Here is a 25,965-nt window from a genome sequence, read left to right on the forward strand (position 1 = left end):
TGAAGCACCAGGCACTGTTGGAATTCCTGGAAAAGCCTGAAGGCAGCGTAGCCTGGACAGAGTGAGTAAGAGGGAGAGCTAGTAATCTGAAATGAGGTCATAACATAAAACCACATGTCACAGGGTTCCTGTGCCTCCAAAGTGGAAGGACCCCTGATTCCACAGTTCAGTTTTAGTTTTTGGAGGTTCAATGATAATGAGGTTGCAAAGGGAGTCTGCTTATCAAACAACAATCTCATTAAGTTTCCCCTTACTCTATATAATAATGGGTATTTGTTGCTTTACCTTCTGGGCCTATGACCTACGGCATTTCTCCTGCCTGAAATGCCCTTTTTGACCCCTCTCCCTATTCAACTTCTCCCATATTTCAAAGTTTAAGCTCTGTACCACCCCCCACCCCCTGCCCAAGTCCCTTGGCCAACACTCTTCTGGCTCTGTGACTGATGGCTTTTAAAGAGGACTTCCTCACCATATCAATACATTGGTATTCAGGAGGAACCCTGGAATTGAATGCAAAAGAGTTTATATATAATTCTCTGTGTGTTTTCCTGACAAGTGCTCATAAATCCCCTGAGATTTTTAAATGAGCCTCTGACTTCAAAAAATTAGAACCACTACTCTTGACCAATGCTTCTCAAACATCAAATGTGCACACAAACCATCTATATTTTAAAATGAAGATTCCAATTCAGTAGCTCTGCAACGAGGCCCAGGGCTTGCTGGTTCCAGGGCCACACCTGGGGACAAGAGGCTAGCATATTTCTAGCCAGACTCGCCTGCATCCACCAGTGTGCTTCTCTCTGACGTTTTGGTAGATCGCAGGTTTCTGGAATGCCAAGGGTACTGCTGACACTTACTGGTTTTTCTTCCCAGTCAGGACTAATAGAAAAATAGTCTGAAGCTTGCTCTACAGATACTAGTGCATTAATTGAACCTGATTACAATAACTTTTATGTCCACTTTCTTAGTCTCACTTGAGCTTCTAAGATTTCCACCAATTGTTCAAGGCTAAACCTTTCGGTACTTCAGAGCGGAATCCTAGAACCCAAGTCTTCCTGAAGCAAAGCTTTTCTTTCTTTTTCCATATGGAAATCAAAATCCAACGACCCTAATAGCCACCATAGTTAGTATAGGAAATGCACTCGTTTGGAAGGAGAATTTACTGTATAAGGATATTCTCCCTCACCGGAGATGTTCAGTGTCAAAATGTTCAGTACAAATAAATAATGTGGAGCACTAAAGATGCCAGAGTAAATCACATTTGCACCAGCAGGCCCCTGAAGGGACAGGTTCTGGATAAATAGTTTAGAGCCCAAAAGTGAAGTCTGATAATGAAAGGGCAAAGAGGGAGAATCTCTGTGAGGTGAGGAACGCTGTAGAAAAGTGAAAATGGGGTTTTGGAATAAACGCTACTTCAAAAAATCTACCACTCTACATTTGCCAAAGCTATAAAAGAAGTTACTTATTTAGTCATGTGGAAACAGAATGTTTTTAACAGCAGCTAACCGTAGAGCAAAATGAAAAAAAATTGCTCACAAGACATATGTGTAAAGAATGTCTTTGTGTGTGCACAAGGAAATTTTCATGTGATATATAATAAATATATATACATATTGTTTGTACTTATAAAAATACCATATGCAATGAAAGCTATGCATATTTATAAAAATACCTTTATCTAAGTAGGCCAGTAACATTTAATATTTTTCAGTAAATCCAAACATGAAATATATATATTAGTGCCAAATGGAACATATATTTTGAAATATGAACCCCAAGTAAAACTCTGAGGAATCTGGAGTGAAATCCAGGCATCTGCCAAAGGAAACTTCGGAGCAGTTGTCATTTGAAGAAAGGAAACAATGCCGGGTCTCTTATCTTCGCGGGCTGTTTTGCTTGTCAGATTTCTAACATCGCTTCAGCTGAGTTTTATATTTGACTTCTAACCTCATGGCCATTTGACCTGCCAACTACTATTTTCTTTAAGGCTTTTTTTTAACACTCCACCCAAGCATTTTGCTTTCCAGGGCAGTTGTGACTGCTTCCTTTTCACTTCACTTCAACGTTTACAGCGTTGGCTTAACGCGCATCCTTTAGACAGACCGAGGGGCGTTGCAGACGACCCCAAGCTGATGGCTACCTCTCTGGAAAGTCAAGGTCCCTGGAGGGTCTCTGCTTTGTGCCAGGGTTTCTCTCCAACCTGAGTCCCAGCGGGAGGCCAGGCTGCTAGCCCCCTCCCCAGGCCTACCGCGCGGGCCGGGACCTCACAGCCGGGAAACACCGCCCTTTCCTGTCGCCAGCTCGGGCCCCAGGCCAACTACCCGGGAAGGAAGAGACAGATTAAAAAAATTAATTAACCGGGTGCACTATCTGCCCCCGGCGGAGGGGCGGGGCGTGCTGCGGCGGTCTCCAGAACGACCGGCGGGCGCAGGTGCCGCCAAAGGCGGAATTTTATGCCACGGGTTGGCAGTTATGCCACTTGAGCCTGGTCGCGGATCGGAAGCCGCCGCCACTCGTTTGTCCCAGCTTTAGGCAAGTCTCTTTCTAGGACCCCGCAGGAGAAGAAACCCCCCCACCCCACCCTGGACTGGAAAAACCTGCAGCGTCGGCTGTTCGGGTGCCAGCCCGGCGTCTCCAGTGCACTAAATCCACTCTCCGCATTTTGGCTGCAGCTGCAAAGCGAGCGAGCTGGAAACTGACGGACCCTTCCCCCACCCCGGGCTACGAGTGACCAGGGACCCGCGACAGGGCAGGAGCAGCGCGGGCAGGTGGCTCCGTTGCCCCGAGAGTCACCTGCCCGCGGCGCCCGAGGCTAGCCGGGCTAGGTCGGCTTGTTGGGACGAGGAGAGGTGGGCGCACGAGGTTTAGTGCAGGTGTCCTGGGTGCGGGCGGAGTCCCTTTGTCCTCGGGCACCCAAGCGCTAGCTCCCGCGACCTTTCTTTGTGCCGAGGTAGCTGAAAGCAGCTTCTCCGAAGGAAGCCCCAACCCTGGGGTCGGCGCTGGAAGGGTAACAATGGGCGCCCATTGTCCTCCGGGGACCTGCAGGCCGTGACGCTGACCCCCGACCGGCTCACGCCAGGGTGCAGGTACCACTGCAGGCTGGCAGGCTCTCCGCCCGCGCCCTCGGCCCCGCCCCGCCCCGCCCCCCGCGCTGCCGGCCCGCCCCGCGCCGCCCCGCCCTTCACAGGTTCAGTCCTCGCGTCCGGCCGCGGCGCGCTCAGTCTGACTCACATCTTCGCTCGCGGGCCGCAGCGGGGAGCGAGCTTGGAGACCGGCGGCCTCGAGTTCCTTCACTCAGTCTCGGGGCCGATAATGCTGTGAGGAGGTGCCGCGTCCGCCGACCCCGCAGATTCTGCGCTTAGCGGGCAGGGACTGCGTGCGCCCTCGGGAGGCGTCGGTGCCGGGCTCCCGGCACCGCGGCAGCGGCTGGGATCCTCGGGGCTGCTGGTGAGTTGCAGCCGATCCACGGCTGCTTCCTCCTGTCTGTGAGTCTGTACGACCCGCCGCGGCCGCTTTCGGCGCGTGTGGGGTGCTAGGCTTGGCAGCGCACTAGGAGCAGGGATACCGAGGGCATCGTCTTCCCAGCTAGTGTCCAAAGGACTAAAGGGAATGTAAAGGAAACCGGGAGGCGGGCAGCAAGATCAGGAGGCAGAGCTCCACCATTTGTGTCAACCACTTTTCAGGGTGGGGCTGCACGGCTACACCGCACCCTCCGAGCTATTGACAGCCATTCTGGGCGCGTATTGCATTTTTCCATTTGAGAACAAGCAGCACATGGCTACCGCTCCCCTCCCATCGTGGACTGGCACCCGGGCCGCACATGGGCGCACTGTGCAGATCTGTGGCGGCAGTACCCGCCGGGTGCCCTCCTCTCACTTGACAGGGAGCATTGTGACTGGGGCCCCAAACTGCAAATCATGCCGCTGATTTTTTTTTTTTTTGGACGGTGGTTGTTTCGGAACAGCTGAAGCGTTTTCAAGATTTTTTTCTTTCCTTTTGCAACTGTCTTGACACAGACAAGTACCGAACGTTTAAGGACGAATAAATCTAGCCAGTCATTTTTCGTTATGAATTATTGTACTCTATCCCCCTCTCGACTTTGGGAGGCATGTGTTTCATCTTATAAATAGAAAGTAGCATATTTTTTGGCAGGACCTCCTTTATACCGTACAGTCTGGGAGAGGTCAGTTTAAAAATAAATACGCACTTGAATGTTACATTACCGAGAGCCAGGCTGTGGCTGGGACAAGCTGCATGGACAGCAGCATCAAAGCCGGGAGCGCAGCTGTGTTGAAAGGAGTAAAAGCCCCAGAGTGTAGTCCAGGCTGACAGTTCAGTAATTATATTTTGTTTTTTAAAAAAGTGAGTGAAATTAAAATGATGGCGGGAATAGGAATGTCGGGAGGGCGTTGCAACATGAATCTTTATAGCCCTCTTGCATTTGGGGGAGTCGCTGCTATTGTATGCTGAGGGCCTAGGGGGTTCTGGAGAGGGAGATGCTAGGAAGGAGGAGGGAATTGATGAATGCGTTAGGGAGACAAAGATTTCGTCCCCACCCCCAACTCTTAGGCCTCAACAATATCCTTGAGTGTCCTGGGGGTGCTGTCTGGTGAAAAGAATAAAAATTAGAAGAGTGCATGTCCACATTTGAATAGCAAAGGCAGTCTTGGAGACTTCTCTTTAATACCACAGGGAACAAAAGGCTCACGGGGAAGCTCTGATGATGCCCTAGAGGTATCCCTAAGGCAATTTAGAAGACTCCTAGGATGTGCTAACTTCCATCTAACAGCCAGGAAATGCAGTTTCTCCTTTTCTGGACAGTTCAGAGGTCTTCTCTTTGGTATCACCTGCACTTGTATGTGCTCTTGCTGGCAGTTAAGGATAAGCTTTACAGGTATGTGTGTGACACAAACCCTTTCCACAGCAGATTTAAGCACTCAGAGATAAGTTGGGGCAGTTGTGAAATATTTAGCACAGCCACATGTGCAATAAATGATAAAGACTATTTGTATAGTCAAGGAAAAGTTGAAAGTGCTTCAAGTCTCCCAAAGAATGTAGGTTTCCCAGTTAGCCTCACTCATTGAATAAAACACTCAGAAGCAGCTCCTGAGCTCTCAGATAAGAACTTGTGAGGAGAAACTGGGAAGCCTTTCTGGTTCCATGGCAGTTTCTGTTTTCCAGTGGTATCATCTGCAAGAGATTTATATGATGAATTCCATGATTGGAACATGTGCTGTGGCTGAGGCAGCAGCTACAGACATGAAGTAAGATGAGCTCCCCCTTCCCTCAAAATCTGAGCAGTGAAATCCTGTTTTGTATCTCAATGGAACATGTAAAGACAGCTAAAGTAATGAGTGTTGCATTTTTTTTTTTGCTTTTTATGGTAAATTTGAATGTAGTGCAAGATGAGTAAATACAAAGCCGTGAGAATTACTGCAGCAGTGCTCACATGAGCTAGTTTGTCTGTCTGCTTTCCAGCTTTTCCTTTAATGTGGTATTTTTGTTTTATGTCCAACATGTTCACAAAAGCTGCCCCTTTTCAATTGTGAAATTCATGGTATTCAACAGCCTGGGGGAAAAGTTTTAACCTGTATCACCCAAAGCTTGTTTACCAGGCCATAAATCTTGCACAAGCTCTTTGCCCAGTAGCCATAGCATTTATCCAGTGGGTTGAATACAATTCATAACCTGAAAAGACTCTAGGAAGACTGCTTCAGTGCGGTTTTTTTGTTGTTAATTATTAAAATTCTTACCTTAAGTATGATTTCCTTTAGGCCTGGCCTACTTTCTAACAAGGATCCTGTGGACCTGTTTATTCATTGATTGAATAAGAAATCTTTTTTTGGAATGCAGTATGTTTGCCAGAGAACAAGTACAGTCATTTGAAACTACTAGCTACAGGCAGCCACATAAAGTCCTTTGCCAAGCACTGAAGCCCAAGAGCTCTCTTAATACATCACACTCTTCAGGACCTTAAGTGTTAAGGGTCCTTCCTTCCTACCTGGAGCCCATCCTAAGTGCCAAGCAGTCTTCTCAGCCCTTTACTTTTACCTTGATTAACTCATTTATTTCTAATATACATTCTGTGAAGAAGGAACTGTTAATATCCCCATTTTACAGGTGTAGAAAGTGATAACAGGTCTGTTATATAACTTGCCCCAAATTACACAATAAAGAACATACCTAAACATGCATATGCAGTTTTAACAATGTACATGGAAGTCAGCACTTCTGAGGTAAGGAGACGGGAAGAAACTGTGGGGTTGAGAAGCCTCACCCAGGCTGCCTGGTCTCCTATCCTAGCTCTGGTGCTTAATGATTATGCCACTTTGGGTAAATTACTCAGCCTGTGTGCCTCAGTTTACCAATTATAAAAAGAGGGTAACTGAGGATTAAATGAGTTAAAAAATGTACTCAGAAGAGTGAGTATAATAATGCACTCAGAATAATGCTTGGGCCGGAGCAGGCATGATCAAGAGTTGATGCTTTCATTTTGCTTTTGTTTTTTCCCTAGGTGCTTAATACTGGTTCTGTCATTTACTATTCATAACTACTCTTCGAGGTAGATAGTATTGTTCTTGTTTTTCAGATGAGGACACAGACTCACAATAACTTGGCCAAGGTCACACAGCTAAGTAAGTAGCAGAATAAGGTTTGAATTCAGGTTCGTTGATCTTGTACTAAGTGCCACACCCCCCATCAGGGAGGAGAGCAAGGAAAGCTTTCAGCCTGACTCCTGTCAGGGAACTCGTTTCATGGTAACTGTGTCGCACAGTACCACTGCCCAGAGAAAGCTGACAGTAGCTGCCAGCCTTAGTGAATACCATGTGCATCATTTTCTTATTATAGTTCGATCTCACTGGTACGGCGACAGTCTTCTCCTGCAGTGGGCCCAGCGTCAAACTGCTAGAGTTTGACCCGTACCCCAAGGCATAAATAGCATTAGGAAAGGATTCTCTGGGAAGCCAGTTTAATTAAGGACCCTTTCTGCAGACCTTTTCAGAGCATTTAATATGTCAATGAGTACAGAGAATCTCCACAGGGAGATGGTGATCATAGTCTCTCAATCTCTCAAATCTCAAATCTCAAAAACAAAGAGATTTACTAGGACTCTGGGATGAGGAAGAAAGCCCCGTCACAGCAAGGAACAAGGAATTTCAAGGGCCAGGGATGAGGGGAGAGCTTAGCGTGGACCACTTTCTTGCCTTCAAGTTCCAGAGTCAGGTAATCAGCCTGAACGGTCACCTCCTTGAGGCCAGTGACCACATCCACTGCCTGCCCCTTCAGCCCCTGGTACTCAGTGGACATTTAATATGTTTCGTAACGAGGTTGCTCCAAGGGAGCTAAAGCAACAGGCAGAGCTATGGTAAACTAGGCAGGAAGGATCTGTCCTTGGCGGAAGTCAGGCCTCATTACAGTTCTAAGTTCTGCACATGCCCCAGGCCCTGCCAGATAAGCTTCTGGTGTGAAAGATAGAGTACGGAGGCCTTTCTGGAGGGGTGCCCCGGATAACCCATGGGGGCCTGCCTGGCCTCTGCTGCCTTTTATACTGTGGGTTTGTGCTTAGCTATAGGAGGCTGCCCAGGAGACTCCTTAGACTGAAGTACGGGTCCTGGAAAGGACAGCTTGAAATAACCCAGGTTACCTCAGAGCAAGCGCAGGAGCTTTAGAGCTGTCCACCTTCATTTCCCTTCTCCTAACCCCATGCTTTAAAGGCTACAAAACAAAACTGTACAACCCAAAATAAGTAAGTAGCCATATGGTTCAATAACAACAGTCAGGTATGTTTCTTTCTTTTAAAAAAAATGCCTCCCTTGTCCTTGATACATTTCTGGTATCACCACAGTTTTGTCTCACCAAGTCTTTCCAGGTTTCACCAGAGTCTCATGATGCTGGACTGAGTTTGACAGCACCTCTGGTGGAAAGAGGTTTTTAAAATTTAACCATACGGTTTTATAATATGAATCATGGTACTAATTTTAAGAAGTTTGTCATTTCTGAATAGCCAAGCATAGTGATGAGTTTGAAACCTGAGGAGTGTCTTATTAGCATTTGCATGATCCTTACTACTTGCCCAAGTCATAAATTTATAGAACCCTTGAATCTCAAATTTAAAATGAAAACAAAACAAAACAAAACAAAAAAACAGATTTCCAGGTATTTGGGCTCTATTTGCATATTTGGGAAGTCATTACTAGCCTTTTTAGCCTTTGGTTCTTTGCCAAATTGTGTTGCAAGGATGGCGTACCTGCAATTAGCTAATACAGCACCACCTAACCCGTACCCCAAGGCATAAATAGCATTAGGAAAGGATTCTCTGGGAAGCCAGTTTAATTAAGGACCCTTTCTGCAGACCTTTTCAGAGCATTTAATATGTCAATGAGTACAGAGAATCTCCACAGGGAGATGGTGATCATAGTCTCTCAATTGTTTTGCCTACAAAGCAGCTGGCAGGACCAGTGTGGCAGGAAGCACTCTGGGAACCAACAAGCCAGAGGCAGAAGCCACACACTGGAGGCTGCCTTAGAGAGCAAAAGGACCCCAGGGATGCTTCAGAGAACCCCAGGGTGTACAGGAATAGAGCCACAAGAACACACTGCAAGATGCCGCAGACACACCATCCCACCCCATCATTATGCTGCTTGATAAAACTAATACAGAACTAAGTGGAGACAATCACAGAGGGACTGGAGATGAGAAAACATAGGTTCTGGTCTTAACCCTGAGCCAAGCTGTGCAACTGTGACCTCTCCAAGTCCTTTTCTCATCTCTGTGATGAGGCATTTGGCACCATAATTTCAGATAATCTGTAGCTCTAGAATTCAGTGAATCAGGATCAGTGACACCTATTAATGTTATACATCTGAACTGACCCTTGGCAAAAAAAAAAGTTTAAAAAAGTAATAGCAGTCTTACTACTAATAACATAAAAACAGACCAGTGGGTAGAAAAACAGACCAATGCAGGTCTTCGGCAGAGCAGCCTGAGCCAGCATGGAAGGCAGGGAACTTCAAAGTCAAGTCTCTATTTAGACAGCTTCCACATTTGGGAATCCGTCATGTTCTGGTGACAACTTGAAGGTCATATTTGTAGACACATCATGCCAGTGATAGATCACTGTGTGTTTAGTTGAAAAAGACCTTTTCTGTTCAAATCCATTATAATCATTTAGGCTACACATATTTTTAAAACAAGCAAAGGCATTTTTGGTGAACTGTGGCTTTGCCGATTTAGAATATATTTTATTTCATTCCCTTTTTATTTGTTTTTTTTTAAACTTGTTTTCTTTGCCAGGGGTCAGTCAGACATATAACATTGATTTTTCACACAGCAGGAGACAAACTCTAAGCCCTCGATTGGCCAGCTTTGTCAAGCAGCAAATCCCTGCCCTCCTCGGGCTAGGTTCTGTTCCCTCATTTGTGAAGCAGTAGAAGGGGAGGGATGTTCTCCAAGCTCTCTCCTGGCTCTAAACTATGATTCTATTTCTCTATTTTCCCCTTGTATTGTACCATTCCCATAGTGTCTTGTACCTTCTCCTACTGTAACACTCACTGAACTTACATGATCATTTATTGACCTTTGTGGCTCCCTAGACTTCTGGCTCCTCAAGATAGGGCCTGAACCTGGTTTATCTTGGCATTTATCTTTTTTATAGAAGGATTTAATGAAAAAGCAGACAATCTAGCGTAGCCATGTTAATGGATTCTGCCTTGAGTGTTGTCAAGCCAGAAACCATTTCACTTACCTAGTTTATTTAAGCCCTGCCATAGTGAAATTATTCCTTCCCAGGCTACAAAACATTCTAACTCAAAGGGAGGCACCTTCAGTCCTCTGGAATTTCTGCTGGTAATGATCACCCAAGATACTCTGAAACTCAGGCCACCACCAGAACTTTTTCGAAGTCTCAGCTGGGCAGTTGTCCACCAAACCTTTCTCGTGTCTGGGTGTGATTGCGGTGGCTCAGTACCATGTGTCCCCTTAGGACACAGGCTAGGCAGCCACAACGGTGTGCCTGCTTACTTATTGGTACACTTGTGATCACGCACACTGGACTGTAAGGTCCCAGCTCATTGTTGCTGGAGCCTCAGCCCCTAGGGTAGTGCCTGGCCCTCAGTAGGTGTTTGTTGTTGACTAGCCAGGGGCTGGATGAAGGCACAGGGAAGGGCTCCCTCCAAAGCCTGCTTCTCCCTGAGTAAATGCGCTCAAGCCGCATGTCCCACTGCGCATGTCAGCACCAAACTGAAAACTGTGTCCTTGCTCTCAGATGACTTCAGAGTGAAATGTCTTAACACAGTAAGGTTGATTTGGAGCCTTATATAAGTTTATGCTCACGGGTGGATTTTGTTCTGTATTCCTTGTGGAGAAGCCCTCAGTGGTGGACTCATCTTGGGGTCGGGGGCAGGGGGGTGGGGGCGGTGCTCCCTGTGCCAGCCTGGTGAAGGCCCCCTGCCTTCGTATCCCAGGGGTATTGTGCAGAGTAAAACAATCACTTCTTTCCAATTCCAGATTTTTTCTCAGAATGAGGAATTACACTTGGAGCCAGAACATTTGGGAGCTTTCACACTATTTGAAACAATCAGCTTAGGTGGCCAGATCCCAATATCCAAAAGCAATTAACTTTGGGGAAAAAAATCCCAACCGTGAACTTCCAGCCTGTCTTGTTACTTACACGGCTCTAGCTTGGGGGGATAATTTAAAATAATAATGGCCCCTCCTGTTCATTGTAAGCACATTGCCTAACAGAACTTTGTGAAGCACTTTGTGTGTGTCCCTTCCTGAGAAGACACACAGCACCACTCAGGTGAGCAAACTGAGGCTCCCAGAGAAGGTCACTGGCTTTGCTTTGTACCCTAAAATCAGGAAGGGGGTGAAAAGATAATGAAAATTTTATAAGCTGTTAAAAAGGAATTTTGGTTCTAAGGATAGTCTTAATTTCATTAAAAAGTACTATAGTTTTTTCTTAAAATTCTCTAGAGGTTAGATGTTTCTGCAGACTTGTAGAATCACAGAACCCTAACATTTCACAGATGGAAGGCTCTTTATCTTGGCCTCACTCTTCTCATTCTCACGGGATAAAACTAAGGCCCTACGTGTTTGAAGGACAGAGCGTGAACCCACCTTGGTCCAGTTCTCTTTCTAACCATTTTTCTTTTCTTTCTTTCTTTCTTTCTTTTTTTTTCAGTCCAAGGCAAAGAAAGAAAATTTTAAATAAGTGCAATATCTTACTAGATAATAGAATCTCTTTGGTTAATGAGGAGGGGAGGGTACAAGTAGGGAGGCTGACCCTACTTTCTCAAGTCTCCCTTCACCAGTGTCCCAGAGGGGCCTTTCCTGATCCTTAAGGGTCCCAGGAAACATCATGTAAAGAAAAACTGTCCTAAAACACTTTGTAATATTAAGTATAAATAAATCTTAAGCACAAATCTGATTTTATTGTCTCTGCGTGCCCATGGATCTGACATGCACATAGCAGGGGCTGTACTTGAAATTAGCAATGTGCGCTGGAGGATGTCACCCTACCTCCTCTCCCAGTGCTGGGATACTCTCTTTCCCTCCCTCCCCTCTGGAATCCCTGTACAGTCTCAGACTCTGCGAGAAAACTTCCCATGATGGGCCCAGTGGCCAAGTGGATTCACTCAGGTTTCTTCTTATCCAGGCCCGCCCCCCTCCCCCTTAGCTCCCCATCCCCGGCTTTCCCATGAACCTTCATCGCATTCCTAATTCTTCCCTTGGGGCCATACAGATTCCCTTACACCTGACAGCTTACCAACTATTTAACAAAAATAACTACTACAATAATATACTATATAGTGTAATAATAAGTATGCCTTTAATTTTTTTCTTCATTTGAGTGATAATGGTTGATCGCAATTTTCCCAACTCAAAGAAGTCCCATTTGTTTTTAAGGCAGGAAGAACTGCATGTGGAGATAAAAGGGTACATGTACATTTATAGAAGTTTGCCCCATGTCCTCTTGACAGAAGGAATTCTCTCATCAAGCTGGAGGTAGGCATCCCTTCCAATTGTGGAGATTGTTCACAGGGTAGACACAAACCATCATAGCCCAGTCTGCAACCATTTTTTTGGTGACTGTAACAGACAACATTTAGGGAGAGAATGGAAGTGGTTCTTTTGGCAATTAGAATGATTCCTCTTCTTCATATTGAATTTCAGTAGATGTTCTGGTTTTTTATTTGAGATAAAGGTAATGCTTTGTGTTTGTACTGTACTCAGCTCTTATAATCATTTGTGAGATAGGCGGGTTTGGGGTAATTACCTCCATTTACCCAGAAGATAACCAGCAAACCCATATGTATCTGGAGTTCTACAGGGACCCTACAAGGCTGGCTCAGAGTTTTGGCCCAGATGTCTTCTCTCCTAAGGCCCAGAAAAGCAGCAAGAGCTCTGCTATTTTGTTTGCCCATGCGTTCATTCATTTATTTGACAATGTCTTTTTTTTTAAGTACCTGTTCTGTGCTGGTCATACATTGATAATCAAAACAGATCTTTTCTATAGAATTTCCATTTTAGTTTCTTGAGGTTCCTTTATGCATCTTGGGCCAAATAAATTAAGTTTCCCCTTAACCCATTAACTTTTGAAAGGAAAGGTCGGGAAAGTGAGCTCATTGTTTCTCCAGGGCCTTATTCTTCAAGATTGACTTAAATATAACTAGTGAGTTTGCATTCAGGGAATGTACTCCCAACTTTTTCTGGAGTTTTACCTGTTTCTCTAAGACTGTTTGCACATTGCCATTACAGATAGCAGCCCTTTTTCTTTCAAATGGCCCATCAACAAATATTCTTTGCCTTGATCCCAAAGATCTGTGAGTGCCAGTAGAATTACTGTGGCTTCCATTGACAGGCTGTAAAATTCTTATCCTGTGGGGTAGAGAACGGTTAAAATGTCTTAAATATGGAAAAATGAAAAACAGCCTTTGCCATAGCTGTGGCAAAAGAGGCTACAACTCCTTTGTTAAATGATTTTATTTATTTTTTTCCTGTAGAAATCATAGGAACACTCCATCTTGCATTTTCAGCAGAGCAGGCAGGGTTGAAAAGGAAGGAAGTAAAGGCAGTCTCTTTAAGACTTTCTCATTTGTTTGTTCATTCAACAAACATTTATTCAGTGCGAACTATGAATTAAATAGTTGTCTCTTCCCAGAAGCCTAGTGGGGAAGAAACAAGTAGTGATTGGAGATAGTAGGATAGCTGGTAGGTTTGAGATATGAACAAGGTGGTACTATAGGAGCTGGGTTTTAGAGGTTTTGGGGGAAACTGGCAGGAGATGTAGCTGCAGGCATGGGCAGGACCCAGCTTGCTAAAGGGGACCTCCCAAGCTGTCTTATCTCCAGGCTGGAAGGGCGGGCCTGCCATTGAGGAGAGTAACAAGGTTTCTTGAGCATTCTAGAAGGCTCACTCTGATATAGATTGGAAGATAAAGTGCAAGGAGATGTGGTTGGAGGCAAGGAAACAGTGGGCGGGGAGCAAATGCCCCTCCTGCAGGAGACAGAAAGGGCTAGAAGTAAGGCAGTGACAGTGGGATGGACCAGAGGACACAGAACTGATGTCGGGAATTGGAGCGGGGTCGGGTGGGGGTGGGGGATGCAGGCCAACAAGCTTGATTGTTATGGCAGTAACGAAAAGTTTCTAGCAGCTTACTTTCAATTTCTTTACTTATCTCAGCATGGACTGGCCCTGATCTACAGACCTACTTTGAGTAGCACTGGTCTAGAGTATGGGTGGGCTGAAAACACTGATTTGGATGTTATAACTAGAGGTGGTAGTTGAAGCCATGTGCCAGGGGTGTTTTTGCCGGGGATTGTTGAGGGCTGAGGAATGGAAAACCACCATCTAACCCTATTGGAAATGCCAATGTCAAAGGCAGGGGCTCAAACTTTTTCTGTAAAGAGTCATTTTTGTATTTTAGACTTTGAGGGCCACCTACCGTCTGTCATAACTACTCAACTCTGACCTGGTAATATGAAAACATCTCTTCCAGGGTTTCCCAGCCTCAGCACTACTTAGAATTGGAGCCAGGCAGTTCTTTGCTCTGGGGGCTGTCCTATCCACTGGAGAATGTTAAGCAGCATTTCTGGCTCCACCCACTAGATGCCCAGTTTTGAGCACCACCACCCCCAGTTATGAGAATCAAAAATATCTCCAGACATTGTCAAATGTCACCTGGGAGGTGAAATCACCCTCAGCTGAGAACCACTGAGCTCTAGATAATACATTAATGAATGGGCACAGATGTGTTCTAATAAAATTTTATTTACAAAAAGTCGGTTTGGCCCACCAACTGTAACTTGTAGACCCTCAATTTAGGGAATGGGCAGAGGGAAAACAAAGAGCTCATTCAATAAAATTTGAGCACCTCTGCCCACCTTATTCTTACTGAGTTTAATCGCTACCTGGAGATAACAGACATAAAATCACAAAACCAGAGAACAGGAAAATAACAGAAATATAAGCTCTTCAGGAGTCCTAAGAAAACCTCCAAGCAAGGCAGCGCTGAGCCTGGATTGTGTGAGGTGTGTTAGAGAATTCCTCCAGGAAGGAAGTGACTGCTGGTCTTGGAGGATGTTACAAATAGTGGTTGATGGTAAGAAGGTGGGAGGACATTCCATGTAAGGAACACAGGGTTCTTAGTTTCAGAAAGTTATGAGGGAAGTGAAGTGTCAATGAAGGGGGGTAGCTATTGTCCCCTGCGAAAACCATGCGGTTGTACACAGCCCCACGCACGTGCTTCCTCTGGGAAAAGAATTAACAGCACTTAATGCAATTTTCTAAGAACAGGATGTTTGTTTTCCTCCTTGAGACTCAGGGGGCTTTTATGACTTCAAAATTTGAATCTTTTGGCTTTTCTTTTATATAAATTCAAATCCTTTTTGAGATTCTTTTTTTTTTTACAAGAACAGAACTATTGGGAAGTCCTAGTGAGTTAGAGTTAACAGGGCTGGTATCTGGGACCATTTTACTCACTCTTGGTTCTTGACAAGAGTGTGTCTCACTGATGTTGAGGTCATAGTGTATCATTTCCTCTTGGTGCTGTCGGACTTCAGGACAGTCTGGAACAGCATTCCATTCTCTCCCATTGCCATGGCAGTCCTCCCATTTTGGCAGATTGACCCAAGATACAAACTTAATCTAAGATTATTTCCTAAGAGGTGTGTTCTAATATTTGCCGTCCTGGCCTGCAGCAAGCACTCAGAGGTTAGCAACTAATATTCACAAGTGTAAGTTCCTTAGAGAACCAAGCATTTTAAATTTGCCATTTCCTAGAGGTGCCCCGTAGACTGGGAGTGGGGATTGATGCAAACCAACTCATGTCTCATGGTGGAAGGTCCAGCAGGTCTAACTTCTTAACTTGAAGTTCTCTGTATGCCATGTGCAAATGGAGGCAAACAGATGAAGAAGACCCAATTCATGTTCACAGAAGAGGCCAGCCTGGTCTGAGGGGAACATGTGTTCATTCATTGGGCCAATGTTTGTGCCCAGATAACCAGGAGAGCCTGCATGGATGTGAGAGTGGAATGGTCACTGCCAGGTTCCAAATACACCCAGTGCTGGTCTGATGCAGAGAAGCCATGTTTCAGCCCGCTCAGTGAGCATGGATTGTTGAGGGCCCAAGCAGGGTGGGAGAAGACCATAGAAACCCCATATCTATCCCTTCTCTCCTCATTAGGGAAAATAGAGTATTAAGGGGCCTAAATTTGAGGATGTGCTTTAAAGACAAAGGATGAAGAACTCGGTTCTCTAAGGTCATGTGGGTCAAGTGATCAGAGTCTAAATTTCTGGACACCTGTCAAGCCTGTTATTTTGGGTCACTTGCTATTACTATTACTGGGGCTGGAGTTTTCAGAGAATAATCACCGACTTAAATAGGTTTTTTTGTGTGTAAACCACTAAGCGACTTCCCAAGTTACTTGCTTGTCAGCAGAGTTTAGAAGAAATATCCTTGCTGAGTAATGCTGAAAACTTTGGGGTCAGGTTCCCTTCCTGTACTCATGTTGTCCTTGCAGATTTGCAGATCAAGTGGAACCCCTTAGTTATGGAAGCATGCAAATAATTTATGATAATGGCCTTTTTTGATTCATATCCTCCAAACTAGAGAGCCTGCCTTGGTCCTTCTGACCAGCCCTGAGGCTGAGCCCATATAAAACCAGTCATGATAAATGAGCCAGACATTTTGAGAAAACCTGTCTGCCTGCCAGGGATCAATGTCCGTATATTGCATCTTCCCCAGTAACTCATTTTAATAGAGAGAAAGGGTGTAATAGCTTCTCTTCAAAAGGGCAGACTTGGTACTTTGTGAGGTGGATGTTCTGTCTTCCAATTTTGCCTCTAAAAAGTTTTTCAAACAGTACAATTAGATCCTATAAATGTGAGGAGTGTACGTAAATTAGCAGTGAGTCTCCTGGATGGTATTTGTGGGTTTCTCTATAATCAGGGTTGTAAAAGAAAAATAAATACAACCTGTAGCTGAATCATAAGTGAGAAGTCCATTTATAAATGATTGAAGGGGAGGTGAATCATAGACTTTCTGAGTGGATCTGTAAAATACAGTCAGCTCCGTCTGGCTGTAAGTTCATTTGCATGACAGCTAGGCAGCTGGGAACTATGCAGAGTTTTACAGTCTTGCAGCATATAGCTATGCCCTCAGTTTTGATGTGGGGAAAGGATAAGAATCTAAAAATAGAAAAGGCATCTTATCTTCTCAGGGGTGGAGTGCACAGACTAAGAATATGAAAAGCATCCCTTCAGGATGCTGTTTATCAGGTGTTCTCTGGTTACATTTATTTGTCTTAGATTATCACTTAAGTTCAATGTTGGATTTCTAATACTATGACTTTTTTCCCTTGAATTTAAAAATTCTTTGTCTGACCCAGAGAAGCCCTCCTACAGAAGTCTGCACAGACCTGGCATGAATGTTCACACTGTAGTCATATTTTAGTGTTTTTGATACAGAAGGTTGGCTGGTCATCCCTTTATGAGTAAAAACACAGCCATCTTCAAATGGAAAGTCTTCTGGGGAAGTCTCTGAGCGTTTTTACAGGTGAACGAGACATGGGGCTTTGAAGAAATTAGCAGGGACAATGTTCTTGCATAGGAAGCTCAGACCCAACAGGGATGCAACACCACCTGCCACTCAATAGTGGGGAGGCCCAGCCACGGATGGCTGCTGCCCTGCGTGAGGTCCTCGGCCCCACTCCCTGTTTGCCATCCCCTCCCCACGACAACACATTCCATCTTTAGAGAAACGTGGGTTCTCCTTTGGAGAAACCAAAATCTGTTTCTCTGTAGCTTCTGCTTAGTAACCCTAGGGCCCCAAAGAACAGGTTAGTCTTTTTCTATTACACTTAAATGAATCCTTTAGATCCTTAGAGATTCATTTTCCCAGGTTTCTGACTTGTCTGTAAGCTGCTTCACGTGCATGAATGACCAAGTTCCTTCCTCTCCCAGCTGGGTGCCTCAGAACATGTAGAAACGTGTCCCAGGTAGCTTCTATCCCTTCTCCAGGTGGAGCCCAGGGTCAAGCACAGTGTTCCAGGCTTATCAGCATGGAGTTATCTTCCCCTTGTTGGCAGCAGAGAAAAATACCCGGGAAATGGTGAGGTGGAGGAGGAGGGGTCTTGGCAGAGTGGAACATCCTTCCCTGGACTGTGGGTTCAGACTCAGGAGGAATCGTTGAGCATCTTTGCTTGGGGCCCAGATGATGCAGTGGTGCTGAGTCTGGGTGCTTAGGAAGGAGGGCGTGTGAATACTACGCTGAGACAAAGCAAAAAGTGATCAGAAGTTAGGATGTCCTTGAAGGACGTGACAGCTGAGCCAGAAACAGGAAGTCTAGCACATGCGCACTTCCCGAAAGTGGAAGAAAGGAAAAGGCCCTCAGATCCCTCAGGACATTTATTCACACACACACCTGCTCCCGTTTTCGTGCATGTGTGTTTTAAATTAACATTGCAACCGATTTTGCAGGATCCAAGACATTTTTTACCCACTCTTTCCACTAAGGATTACTCTAAACACAATTAGTAAACAAACCAAACATTCCTTTCTTAAAATAAATGGAATTTTTAAAATCACAACCCCTTTGTTCTTTCTGGAGCCAACGGAGTTGCCAGGACAGTCAACGCTCAGTAATTCAGGAACCGATCTTTCCACGTGTCTCCCTTTAATAAGCCATTGTTTGTCCCCTCCTCCTGGCCACTGCTCTGCTTGGGTCTTTCAGCACTATTCTCTTTACTAAAAGGATGATAAGGCCATGAAGCAAAGGGCTGCTTCAGTTTTTTTCTTCATTGAATTCTTTTTGCTGTGATGATTTATCTTATTAACACTGTCACTTATGCTTAAATCAGTCAGAAGAAACTAGAATTGTCCAGCCTGGTGCAGGAGCTACTGGCCTTTCTTATCACACCGAGGCTGTAACTTCCTCCTGAGGCCTTTTGTGTTCTTGGAACCCTTGGATTTGTCACCAGTTCCTGTAAGCTGGGCCTGTGCACTTGCCCCTCCCTTGCAGGCCCACTCATCTGCCGGACATTCTCTCTAACCTTGACTGAGGATGACAAGCAACTGACTGGGGAGTTGAACCCTTTTGTTGGGAAATTCATCCTCTGGTGCCCAGGAATGGGAACCTGTGTTTTCAAAAGAATCTGATCTCCCAGATGAATATTATCTCAAGTGTCATCTAAGTGGGAAGAGAGAGGCAGTGATCCAAGAGTGAAGGGAGAGGGATGAACCATCATGGAGAGTTCAAATGTCAGGGTCAAGGGGAGGGTTCTTGAGAAAGAACTACACATAAGAGATTTCTCTATTTTTTTTCTCTTTCTCTTCTTTCTTTCCATCTCTGGCCTTCCTTCCTTTCTTTCCTAAATGGAGTAGAAGGATAGAAGCCCTGGGAGCCAGGAGAAGCCCAAGGCGGGGTTAGGAGGGCAGCATCCTCAGATGGTTCAGTATCTGTGAATTTATGATGGTGGTAGAGTCTTGGCTGATACACAAAGGCTACAAATTCTCTTCATTTGGCTTGTGAATCCAAGGAGGGCTCGCCCCCCAGTTCTAGTCAAATAATTCCCATCTAACCTATAAACCTTTCCTCTTCTCCCCCTACCGGCCTTGTTCAGGTCCATCCCACTTCCTTCTGGGCAGACAGCAAAACCTCCCGGGTGACCCCCTCCTCAGGCTTGCCCACTCGGATTCATCCCTCACTTTGCCTGTTGCCGTGTTGGTCGGCCACCAGCAGTATTCTGAAGCCCAAGACTCCTTTTCTGAAAATGATGAGAAGGGACAAGATTTCACGTGGCCTTTAGGACCACTCCACCATGGCACGTTGTCTCTCTGTGTTACTAGCCAACTCCCCAACAGGGAGCTGTACACATGAGCCTCAGTGCCCACCCCCCAACCTGCACCTTCCCTCCACATGGATGCCCTGCTTGGCACCAAGAGGCAACATCTTGCTTCTCATTTACCTCTGACAAAAACAAACCCTTCTCTTCTGAGATCCTTTCCATTCTGCACAGCCACACGCTGGTACTGCCCCTTGGGGGAAGCACCTGATCATGGCAAGAGCAGGTGAGATGTGCCCCTTCTGGGCTCAGGTAGACAAGGCTCAGCCTCTCCTGAGGTCTTCATAAATCCCCACACTGCCATCCCAGATTTAGGCTTTTTGAATACAGTTCCCATGAAAATGTTTATATTATGATCAGTGACTCAGTTTCAGTAGGCTTTTCAGGACCTAAGTATAGAATTGGCTGTGCAAAAATGTGTGATCTGAGCCCTAAGCAACCTATTTATTTGTTCTAAATTGCTAATTCATTCACATGGTTCAAAAATCCAAAACCATAAAAGGATATATAGTGGACAGTTTCTCTCCTACCCTTGTCCTCCTCCATCTACTCCCCCTCCCTGTGGGCAGTCACTGTTACTAGTTTCTTGTGTATGCTTCTGGAGATATTTTATAGACATATAAGCCCATATAAATGTATCTACATGCTTTTGCACCTATTGTTTTCCCTTCGAGGATATAGATCTTTGAGCTTTTTCTGTAACAACATAAAAAGAGCTGCTTCACTCTTTTTAAGACGAGTATGATATTCATGTGTATGCATGCACGTTAATTCACTGAACCAGGCCTCTGTCAGTGGGTGATTAGGTTGTCTCCAACTCTAGGCTGTTAAGCTGCTGGATTGATGACCTCATACATGTATTATTTCCCATATATGTTAAGTTGATAAATCTCTGTAAGTAAAATTCTGAGGCCAATGGCATGTGATTACAGTTTTGATACGTAGTGCCAAACTGCCTTCCATTGAGCCTAGACCTGTTCCTCCTTCCACCACCATCAGCGTACGCAAGATCAGCGTACGTACGCAAGGCCTGTACCCTCCGCATCCCTTATCAGCCCATTGTGTTATCACACATTTGTATCTTAAACAGGCTGTGGAATGTATCCAGTTTATAATTGGGGAGCTGACTGAATTCCCAGGGAGGGTGCTCATTAAGTATCAAAACCTCAGACTGGAGCCTGCCACTTGGTGACTGGTAGCCGTGTGGCCCTGACAAAGCGACTCACAGTCTGTGCCCCAGGGCCTCATTTGTAAAATGGGGATATTCACAGCCCCCTCATGGGTTCCTGTGAGTGAGCCAGTGCCCATCAAAGATTGGACCAGTGCCTGGCACACAGAGACGCTCCCTGCAAACACTGACTGTCTCTTCAGTGCTGGAGGTTCCCAGGAGACCACACGGGCCCGCTCCAGGGCCAGCCACTCTGCTACCAGTGAAGATGCCGCCCAGTAGGTGGAAGACCGTGAAAGAACAGTCAGCCTGGGGAAGGAAAGGGGAGGCCCCTTGATTAATCAGGGAGCCCGGAAAATTCAGGAAGGAAGGGAGGAAGCAGCCAGTGTAAGAAATTAGTATTGAATTGTCTCTCCTGAGATCAAGCATGGTTGCCCCTGAGCTGAAGGAGAAAGATTACAGATAAGATAGAGGGATGGGGTCAGAGATCTCAGATATTTCCCTAGCTTCACATCAGAAACATCAACTTGTCTTAAGTTGTAAAACAGACATTTTTGCCCCAAATTCTTTTTTTTTAAACTTCCACTGTATTTGGGAGCTCTTAGCTTTGGCACATAGTAGAAATTCAATACAAATTATCACTTCCAGAGTCCTAGAAGCCTACATCCCTGTCATGCAGTAAATACTACGTAAATATTTATAGAAAGAAAGAAAACGCCTTTTAAGGTATCTTCTTTCCTCTCCCACTGTCCAGAATCTCATTGCATGCAGTTTATCTAGCCTCCCCTTACCAAGTCTATCCTTATTTTTTCTCTCTATTTATTATCTCTTTCCTCCCGTCTTTGTGTCTACATCACTGACATAAAACCCCACTTCTACCAGGCAAGTGAGCCTTTGGCGAAGGGCCTGCAGGGCCCATGGCCATGGCCATGGCCAGGCAGGAACTGAGGGCTGGGCGTTCCTCCCCTGAGCGTTCTCAGGGCAACAAGTGCTTCCTCCCCCTTCTCGCTTTCCTCTGCAGCGATCCCAGTCGTTGTTCAGGCACACGGAGAATGTCAGAGGTCCACTCAGGGGCAGAGAACAACTATCAGGCTGCATGGCATCTTCCTTTTTCTAAATAATTGGAATGTTCTGGCCTTGCATGACCCTGGCTCCACCAGCTGACCACAGGCAGCCCTCATGTGCCCCTGGGTTGCAGTGGACACACTGTATCTTTCTATGGCAGCTTGCCTTCTTGGCTGTGTGTGCCGAGGACACCACTCCAGTGGGCAGCTGTGCCTCAGGGCTGCATCCCCCCTTCTGCGGGCTCAGCGCGCCAGCTGCTCCTCCTGTAGGCAGTCCTCGCGCTGTGCCCAGGGAGCAGGAAGACAGCACTCCAGACTGTTGGGGACTTACGGGAAGTCCTGATGTTGGGACCCAGGGTTTAAATGTCTGTTCCTGCTAACAAGACTCAAATTACAGTTAAAACTCAGAGAGAATGTCCAGACCCACAAGCATGGCTTCCTATGCTTGATTTCCCGTCTTTTCTCTTGGTGTCAAGCACCTCTTCTAATAACACAGTTGTCTCTGTGTGTTCCCAACCTGAAGTAGGAAGGCAGAACTGTGGGGCTCCTTTGTGTGGCCTCAGCAGCAGCAAATCTGGGAGGTTGTTTGAGCCAGTGCCTTAGTTGGGATCAAAGAGAAAGCGAGAGATGGTGAGCGTGTGGTCTACTTGGCAGCTTCAGGGTTAGCCCACTCTGGGTGCAAACTGCCTCCTCCTGCCCAGCCCTCCCCCTCACACACAAAGCCAGGGTAGGATGGGTCGCTTGCTCATCATTCTCTGCCTTCTCAGGCCTAGGTGCAAGCCACTCCCCAAACCAAGCTAGTTGCTGCCTTGCCAGCAGGTGCCTGGGTACAGCTCTCACCACCTGCCACAGGGAAATGAATTTAAAACTTGCCAAAAGGAAAGAAGTTCAGGCAGATGCGATGCAGGGGGCCTCCAGCTCTACAAAGCAAATGTGACTCTTTGCAAGCCACCATCTGACCCAGCCTTCAGAATATTGATTGTTTTGCTCTCCAGCCATGGGGAGGAGACCCCGATAGGAGAGGTTCTCAGCAAAGCCACTAAAGGAATTCCTGCAGTGAGAAAGGTTTAACTTGCCCATGTCACCTGAGGTGACTGAAGAGTTAGAGGATTATTTTCAAAAGATAGAGTTTCTCATCTATAAAAGGAGACCCTGAGAGCCCCAGGCCCTCTTCTGGCTCATTACTTCTAATCATGTCATATAGCTTGTGCAGGGAGAATGTGTTCATTTTCTAGGCTGCTAACAAATGGCCACAAACTTAGGGGCTTCCAACACCACCTGATTATTGTCTCAGCTTCTGTGGGTGATGAGTCTGAGCAGGGCTCAGCTCCAGGGTCTCATCAGGCTATGAGCCAGATTTCAGGGCTGTGCTCTCATCAGAGGTTCAGCTGGAGAACGACCATCATCCAGATTCCCTCCAGTTGCTGGCAGAATTCATCTCCACAGGAAATCTCTGCTAAGATGAAATCTTATATAAGCTAATCAAGGTGTTGCATCCCATCCTTATGGGACTGTTCCTTTTTTTGCATTAATTTTGGGTATATGCAGAACTCAAAAACAAAATGTTGTCAGTCTTGGTAGTGTGAACACCAAAGCAAAAGAGAAAATATATTTTTAAATAAAGCTAGTTGTCTGTAAGGAGCTTAAATCACTCTGGTCATGTGCTAACAGCAGTTCTTGTGGTAGAGGAAAAGGACTAAAAGCTTAGACATATCCAGAAAATTGTGTCCATGGCCATGTTTAAAAGGTGCTGATGTCATGTAAGTTTGGGGTTTCTGCATCTTTCTCTTGCTCTCCTTGTTTTCTTCTTTTTTCCCCCTGAAGAAGAGTAAGATTAGTGGACCCTTGTCAAGATTAAAGTTTTTCTCCTACTTGATGGAGGAAAAAAAAAAGCTTGGTTTCCAATGGGAACTGGTCCTGTCATTATTTAACAGGCTCTTGTGAGAAAGGCAAGCTTGCGTGGACCAACTGTGAAGCCTCAGCTAATCACAACCTATTTGGGTTTGTTTTCCAGGTTTCTCCATGTTGTGGAAGGGATTGGATGATGTAATAGGCTCCTCAGAAAACCCCTCCTGGTTGTAACTTCAGGAAGGTCTTAGACCCCGTCTCATTTCACAACCACTTTTGAAGTTCCTTGAGAAAAATGATGTGACAGTTGCTGTCCAGGAAGGTTTGCAGAAATACTTAACCTCTGTGAAGAAAGTGGCCCTATTTCCCTTTTGTAAAATAAAACATTCTCAAATTCAAAATGCCAGCCAAGACCCCAATTTACCTGAAAGCTGCCAATAACAAGAAAGGGAAGAAATTTAAATTGAGGGACATTTTGTCCCCTGACATGATCAGCCCTCCCCTCGGAGACTTCCGCCACACCATCCACATCGGCAAAGAGGGCCAGCACGACGTCTTTGGAGACATTTCCTTCCTTCAAGGGAACTACGAGCTCTTACCCGGAAACCAGGAGAAAGCACGCCTGGGCCAGTTCCCTGGACACAGCGAGTTCTTACGGGCCAACAGCACCTCCGACTCTGTGTTCACAGAGACGCCCTCCCCGGTGCTCAAAAATGCCATCTCCCTCCCCACCATCGGAGGGTCCCAAGCGCTCATGCTGCCCTTGTTGTCACCGGTGACATTTAACTCCAAACAGGAGGCCTTTGGTCCGGCAAAGCTGCCCAGGCTCAGCTGCGAGCCCGTCGTGGAGGAAAAGGCTCCAGAGAAAAGCAGCTTGCTGGCCAACGGGACCGTCCACCGGGGGGATGTCTCGTGGGGCTCCAGCGGGTCCGCGTCGCAGTCCAGCCAGGGCAGAGACAGCCACTCCTCCAGCCTCTCCGAACAGTACCCCGACTGGCCGGCCGAGGACATGTTTGACCACCCCGCCCCGTGCGAGCTCGTCAAGCACGAGCCTAAATCCGAGCAGTCCCTCTCTGACCTCACGGGTTCCCTCCTCTCCCTGCAGCTCGATCTGGGGCCCTCGTTTCTGGATGAGGTGCTGAATGTCATGGATAAAAATAAGTAACAGGATGGCCACCAGCCCATTTCCCTTTAGGGTAAAAGGTATATAAAAGCAAAAAACAAAATTAACCACAATCCAAGAGAAGAACCTCACTCACTATATTGCAATTGTGTGATGGGTTTTCTAAAATAATGTTCCTACAAAATATTTTTTTACCTGTTAGGCCCTGTTTGCAAAAACAGATTGAGGCAAACAAAGACAAAACCTGTCCTGGCAAAAAGAGGAAGTGAGCCAGTCAGAACCCATTTTCAGCAGGCATTACTGATGTTCAGCTCAAATTTTAAGAAATCTGGCTCGGCCAGGATCGGTGCTAGCTACGAAGGGCTGCATGAGTCACATCACGGAGCTTTACAGTACTCCGGCATTTTCTGAGCAAGAGGAAGTCAACGTTTATTTAACACCTAAGCCTTTTTTCTACTCTTTCCTATATCATATCATTTGGGCTCACCACAGCAAATTCTTAAGTGTTCAAGACTTTTCTCTGTTTTCACATCTGAACGACTTTATGGGTGTGGGGATTTTCTTGTAACTCATATATCCCTATATATTATTATCTATATTGAGGAATTCTGTCAGCTACATGTTGGTAAGACACAAGCAAAGTATTACTGTAACTAAGTTATTTTTAAAGTTAAAATATATTTTTATGTGCCTTTGGCTTTTTATTGCAGAGTCTACATTTTATAGATATTACATCAAACGTTGTCATTTGACTTGTTTCCATTGGGGTTCCATTGTAAACTGTGTATATGTTTGGAAGCGTGTATTCATATTTAGCTTTTTAATTTTTTTCCTTCATTTGCTATCATACTTTTCACAGCAGCCAACAATGGATTATAAAGCATAAGGGCACAGGTTATCATGATGCTTCTGCAGAGACTGTGGGCTACACCACATAATGTTACTTGGAAATATGGGTATTTTAGTGCAGTACATACTTGCATTACATAGGTACTTCATACAACACAATAAAGAGTAACTGTTAAAATGAACTTGTTTGTTTATAGTAATAAACAAAAAACAAAGGAGTATTATTTCCTTTAAGGCCAGGACTAGAAAAATGCTTCTCTAACATGTATATGAACCTCTAAAATGAGATAAGGGATGATTTCTATCCACTCTGTAATTTTGATTATTTCCCAAAGGTCTGAGATTCCAGAAACAGGGCCCCTCAATTATAGGAAACAAGAAACGTATGAAATCAGATTTTTGTTTTAATGTCAACCCTGCAGCCACCTCTCAAAACTCATTTTGATGAATCTCCTCCCTTCTTTTAACACACACTACCACAAACACCTACAACCACAACTCCTATAGGACAGTCCCTACAGGACAGATGGTTCCATACTGCAGGTGCCACACACATAGTTAAGGAAGTTA

The 25,965-nt window shown here is 45.5% G+C and overlaps 1 protein-coding gene across 2 annotated transcripts; it reads left to right on the plus strand.

Moving 5' to 3' along the window:
* Nucleotides 1-3,190: 3,190 nt before the first annotated feature.
* CDC42EP3 (CDC42 effector protein 3) lies at nt 3,191-25,576 on the plus strand. Of its 2 annotated transcripts, XM_036931623.2 has the most exons (3): nt 3,191-3,447; nt 11,908-12,006; nt 23,590-25,576. In XM_036931623.2, exon 3 carries the CDS (start codon nt 23,824-23,826, stop codon nt 24,586-24,588), a length of 765 nt encoding a protein of 254 aa, XP_036787518.1. In that variant the 5' UTR covers nt 3,191-3,447; nt 11,908-12,006; nt 23,590-23,823; the 3' UTR covers nt 24,589-25,576. The 2 variants fall into 2 exon arrangements, with proteins under 2 accessions (XP_036787518.1, XP_036787517.1); XM_036931622.2 differs by lacking the exon at nt 11,908-12,006.
* Nucleotides 25,577-25,965: the final 389 nt, after the last annotated feature.

The sequence above is a fragment of the Manis pentadactyla genome, chromosome 2 (genome assembly GCF_030020395.1).
Source record: "Manis pentadactyla isolate mManPen7 chromosome 2, mManPen7.hap1, whole genome shotgun sequence".
Taxonomy (NCBI): Eukaryota; Metazoa; Chordata; class Mammalia; order Pholidota; family Manidae; genus Manis; species Manis pentadactyla.

Coding starts and splice junctions, on each gene's coding strand:
- CDC42EP3 (XM_036931623.2), top strand. CDS start 23,824: ATGCCAGCCAAGACCCCAATTTACCTGAAAGCTGCCAATAACAAGAAA.